We start from the raw sequence: 6000 nt of genomic DNA on the forward strand, positions 1-6000 counted from the left end.
GAAATATAAATGCCAACTGTTTTCTTCCTTTCTTCCTTTCTTCCTTCCTTCCTTCCTTCCTTCCTTCCTTCCTCCCTCCCTCCCTCCCTTCCTCCTTTCTTTCTTTCTTTCTTTCTTTCTTTCTTTCTTTTTGGCTGCATTGGGTCTTTGTTGCTGCATGCGAGCTTTCTCTAGTTGTAGTGAGCGGGGGCTACTCTTTGTTGTGGTGCATGGGCTTCTCATTGCGATGGCTTCTCTTGTTGTGGAGCATGGGCTCTAGGCGCACGGGCTTCAGTAGTTGTGGCACATGGGCTCAGTAGTTGTGGCTCACGGGCTCTGGAGCACAGACTCAGTAGTTGTGGCGCACGGGCTTAGTTGCTCTGTGGCATGTGGGATCTTCCCGGACCACGGCTTAAACCTGTGCTGCCTGCATTGGCAGGCGGATTCTTAACCACTGCACCACCAGGGAAGTCCCCAAATGTTTACATGGATAGAAATTCAAAGAAAAGTACTTTACACCTCTTCATTTTTATATGAAAAGATAAACCTTTGTAACTACTATGCAAAATTATAGTCTGGTAACCTTAGATTTTTTTCATTTCAAGCTCACTAAGATAGCATACCAGAAGCAGATTCTAAAGAGGAGAATTTTTCTAAGGGAAGGCTTCTATAAACCATTAAAAATGAACTCTAGGGGCTGAGAGCAAGAAGCTGTAATAGGTAAAAGATGCAACCGATTTTAAAAGACTTTAAAAGATAGGCCTCCTGGTTCTTGCGACTAACATGACATGTAAACATGCTACTTCTCATGTATTCTTTATTTGACAGATATTATTAAGAACCTACCACTTAATCCCTTTATTATACTTTGTGATGTTGGATAGACAGATGTAGAAAGTGATAGCAAGATATGGCAGTTGTCTAATAAAGTAGTGAATTTCTTTCTGCCTAGATAGTCTTCACTAACTGCCTGATGAAACAGTAGATTGGAGATGCTGGCTCAGGTTTGGGCCTCTTTAGTTGGTAAGATGTAAGATGGCTTTCTAAATGGTGTGCCATGACACAGTGGTACAACAATAGATGGGTTAGATTTGTGTCATATACTGATTGCCTAAGCCCATGGGGCCATCGCGTCACATCATGTGTGTGACAGGACCGTGGACTGTGCTGTAAGAAGCACTGCAGAGTAGAGGTGAGGCTGACGAGGATGGTAGTTAGCTGACACTGGTACCACCAAGTTCATAACAACTTTGGCACTATTGCCATCAGGTATGGCTCTTTGCTAAGAAGAATCATATGTTATTGAAAAGTCCATTTTGTCTCCCCTGTGGTCCTAAACACAGTGCTGGGCACTTCGTAGATGTTCCCTACATATTGTTATGAGTGACAAGAGCTTTTCCTTTTGTTTGGTACTTTGATTATTGCTGTCAGACCAACAGACCAGTTTGGAGTTGGCTTTAGTTAGGTGGAGGAGTAGAGTCACTTGATATAAAGAGAGGAGGTAGAGTAGCCTGAGGAAGTATAGATGAACTAAAGTGTCTCTAGTATCACTTGATACTACCTACCGTCTTGTCCTGACCATTTCTCATTGACATGTCATTTATTAGATCTTCCATTTCCTCCCTTGTGGGATTACACACATCCATCAGGATCTATCGGTCATATCCTCTTGAGCGGATGTGTATAAATGCAAGCAGGAAAGCTTTTGCAGAATAGTGGACCACATTGGAGTCAGATGTGCTAAGCCTGAACCTCAGTCATACCTTGGATAGTTTATCTACCGCTTCTAACTTCAGTTTCCTCATCTGTAAAATGTAGGTAATTGTATAGAAGGTGCACTGCAAAGAACTCTGCCCCTTCCTGGGTGAAGTTGGACAACTCATTTCACTTCTCGGAGCCTCAGTTTCTTCATCTGTGAAGTGAGATGGTCAGGTGGCACGTCTTAACTTCTAAACCTAGCATTCTGTAATGTGGTTAGGAGACATCTTCTGTGTTTTTGTGTTTTGTGATAATTATCAACCAGGTGATTTAATTTAAACAACATAATGGTTTCTGTTGTTAAAGAGAAATTATTCTGACGCTTATTAAAAATGAAAAGGAAGGGCTTCCCTGGTGGCGCAGTGGTTGAGAATCTGCCTGCCAATGCAGGGGACAGGGGTTCGAGCCCTGGTCTGGGAAGATCCCACATGCCGCGGAGCAACTAGCCCCGTGAGCCACAAATACTGAGCCTGTGCATCTGGAGCCTGTGCTCCGCAACGAGAGGCCGCGATAGTGAGAGGCCCGTGCACCGCGATGAGGAGTGGCCCCCACTTGCCGCAACTAGAGAAAGCCCTCACACAGAAACGAAGAGCCAACACAGCCATAAATAAAATAAATAAATAAATTAATTAATTAAAAAAAAAAAATGAAAAGGAAGACTTTATTCAAGAATATTGCAGTAGAGGAAAAAGATTGAATTCAACTCTGAATGTGTTGATAAGTGGGAATTTATAGCCAGGGGGCAGGATAAGGGAGTGGATGGAAGATTACTAAGAGGAACTTGGTCAGATGTCAAGAATGGTGGGTGGGGGGGAGGCACCTGATTAGATCAAAAGTGTGAGGAGAAGAGTTTCATTGGATATCAAAGATGAGAGAATTCTTGATAAGCTAGTTCATCAGGATTTTTTTTTGCTAAAACTGAGTTTAGCAGGCCTAGGATGAGGCTTAGTCAAGAAGAGAGATAGAGGAGTCTAACTTTTAAAGTTTGGTCAAGGAGAGAGTCCTCGTCACTATGACCCACATAATTGCTGGGAGTAAGCCATTTTTGGAGTAAGGTAGGGTAAATATATATTTTTAAATATTTTTTTGAAGATTTCTTTTTTTTTTTTTTTTTTTTTTCCGCGGGCCTCTCACTGTTGTGGCCTCTCCCGTTGTGGAGCACGGAAGGCTCCGGACGCTCAGCCCAGCCGCTCACGGGCCCAGCCGCTCCGTGGCATGTGGGATCCTCCCGGACCGGGGCACGAACCTGTGTCCCCTGCATCGGCAGGTGGACTCTCAACCACTTGCGCCACCAGGGAAGCCCGAAGATTTCTTTTTTGATGTGGACCATTTTTAAAGTCTTTATTGAATTTGTTACAATATTGCTTCTGTTTTATGTTTTGGTTTTTTGACCAATCCCTGACCAGGAATTGAACCCACACCCCCTACATTGGAAGGTGAAGTCTTAACCACTGGACCACCAGGGAAGTCCCTAAAAAATTTTTTTAATGCAAATAAATTGAGGGCGATATAGGGGTTACGGACAGAGGTTCAAATCTGACTTACTTCACTTAGTCGCATAAACACCGAACTACAGTCTTAGCTACTGTGACCTCAGCTCTGCCAAGCTCTCACCCCAGTATGCTGCTTCATGCATTTGCTGCAGCACTTTTTTCCTCACTTGGTCTTCTCCTGTCTTTCGTTCACTCTTTGACTAACTTTGTCTCCTTTTGGTATCCTTCTATTCACAGGAACCAGGGAAAACTAACAGGGTAGAGTCAGGAAAGAACTAGGAAACAATACTCAGATCCTAGAGATGCCAGTTGAGATGTAGAGAACAGCTCATACCTTGGTGACCATTTCCTGTGCTCCACCTGCTGCCTGTCACTCCATCAGTGGGGCTCAATCTGCAGCATCTTGGCAAAATTGGCAGAATTGCTACAAATGACTTCTGCAAAGTAAAATATTCGTGGAGCACAAACTAGGTCTTCCCAGACCAGAACTTCTCACCTAATCCTAGCTTAACCACACATATTTTTTGGTGTCTTAAGCACCAAGGCTTTTTCTTCACAAACTCTTGTTTTTAAATGTGAGAACAGAATTCCATTTCAAAGAAGGCATTGCATCTAGTTTTGGTTACTGATTCTGAAAATAATAGAGGAATGGTTCTTTATTTTTCTGCTTGTTTCAGGGAGATGGCTGGGTTTATCACAAACCCCTTTGGAAAATAATTCCAACAGTACAACCAGCAGAGTGACACACACTATCTAAGACTCGACCAAATGAACTTCTCTATTTACCCTATACTCTCTAAGAATGGAGTCATTGCACTGAGTGACCTGCTTCCTGATTGCACAGACTGAAACTAACCACAAGAATGTACCAGTTAGGGCACCATAGAACTGCAGCAAGACCAAAGTGTTGAAGAAGCACGATGGACCTCTCACCAAGCTGTTCATGTGATGTGAGCAATATCATCTGAAGCCCTTTCACCTGAATTATTAGATGATTAATCTTTTATCCAGTTCCTGCTCCAAAAGCTAAGTTTGAATCCCCTCTCTTTGCATGGGGGCAGCAGATAAACACAACAGTGAGAACTCAGTGATTTTGATTTCTTTGTAGTGAAAATTGAAGTCTCTTTCAGAGTTTGTGCTTTGCTTTCTGTCAGTAACTGAAGTATTCACTACTCTTACAACAAATCAAGAGGAGGAAGAAGATGACCCAGAAGTGGCTTCAGCCATTGTGCCTGAAATCAGTGTTAAAAAAAAGTCAACCAGGTTGTCGTAACAAGGCATTCTGTTCCTTCAAAGAGACTGTGTGCCTGTGTCTGAGGAACTTATCCATTATCCACCTCTGTTGGAACTCTCTTTTAAAAAGTATATTTATAAATTGATTAGAATTATAACCATGGAGAAGTTTTTCTTCTGAGCATTTTAATATACTTGAAAAGAACATTGACTTGAAAAATTTCAGAGCATTTTTCAACCTAGTTTTATTAAATATTATACTTGAGAGACAGTTTTTTAAAATGTGGTCATGTCAATATGATGAGATTTTGGCCCTTCTCAAGAACTGAGGCATTAAAGAACAAGCAAATATTAAAAAAATAAGACTTACTGTTTTCCTTACCTTTTTTTCACTTGTAGGTTAATATCCAATATTACCTGCTATCCCTCTGGATAAGTATGCTTTATCTTACCTCTGTTCACTCAGAATTTAAAACAACTATTCATATTTGTCAGTAATTCAGAAGTTATATATGTGACTAGGTGCATGTATGGTATGTTATGTTTTTTCAAGGAAATGCAAATGCTGAAGAAACAGTATGAAATAAAAAGGTATCAGGAAAAAAAGATATCAGGAAGTTATATTCAGGTACAGTCTTTTTTTTAAATAAGTATTTTATTGAGGTTGAAGAATTGCTGGCAAGTAAAAGAATAGTGCTAATTATGGCTTTCATCATTCATTCAAGTATTTATTTAGCACCTACTTATGGTGCTCAACACTTGTTACTTCAAGCTACCTTAATTTTCCAAGAGTGGTGCCTTACTCTGTTTCTTCTGATGTGGTCTTCCAATCAGTGTATGTAACATATACCTGTTATTCATCAGCCATTGTAAGTGGCTGTATCTGTTGCATCATCATAAGAAGCTTAGGCTTTGTGCTCTGATAAATTGTGTTTTATTGAAGGGGGCTAATAGGATGAAAACAGCAAAATAATAATTTTTTTCAACAAATTGTAAATTATAAGAAGATAATTGGTTAATGTACAACCATTTTAATGATTCCCTTGTTCATTTTTGCTGTGAAATGCACTGAAAAATCTCAAAATGAGTTATAGTTCATGTGTTGGGAAGATTAAAAAATAATAAAACTAGAGAACAATGATGCCTTTGTCTGTTTTATGAATGGAGAGAAATAGAAGGTTTATATTTAGCGGAGTTATTGCCCTGTTCATTCGAGAAGGACATTGATTTTAAATCCTTACCTTCAGGAATCTCTTAGGGAAATAAGGGAGTAAATTTAATAACAGTTTTTTTTAATTAAAATGTTTTAATTTTACGACTTTTAAATAAACTGGAAATAGAGCAAGAATATAAAATGAAACTAGAGGTTTTTGTTTTGTTCTTTGAACCATTTGAATGCCCATTTATTTCTCTGAATTTTTGAACCATTTTAAGAATTACTGAAATATGATTTTTTAAAATTCTTATTAAAAGTACATTTATGAGTAATTGAAATCTCCCCCCCTTGACAGGAGTGAAATAATACCACTTTAGGGTA

The 6000-nt window shown here is 39.7% G+C and overlaps 1 protein-coding gene across 1 annotated transcript in view; it reads left to right on the plus strand.

Annotated features, from left to right (window-relative positions):
* OSBPL11 (oxysterol binding protein like 11) overlaps positions 1 to 5646 on the plus strand; it is a 100871-nt gene extending 95225 nt beyond the window's left edge. Inside the window, exon 13 of the mRNA XM_081236089.1 lies at positions 3908 to 5646. Within this exon, the coding sequence (XP_081092215.1) occupies positions 3908 to 3973 (66 nt within the window). The 3' untranslated portion in view covers positions 3974 to 5646. The remainder of the gene's footprint in view (positions 1 to 3907) is intronic.
* The last annotated feature ends 354 nt before the right edge of the window (positions 5647 to 6000 follow it).

Source organism: Mesoplodon bidens (assembly GCF_964165515.1).
Source record: "Mesoplodon bidens genome assembly, chromosome: 5".
Classification (NCBI taxonomy): domain Eukaryota; kingdom Metazoa; phylum Chordata; class Mammalia; order Artiodactyla; family Ziphiidae; genus Mesoplodon; species Mesoplodon bidens.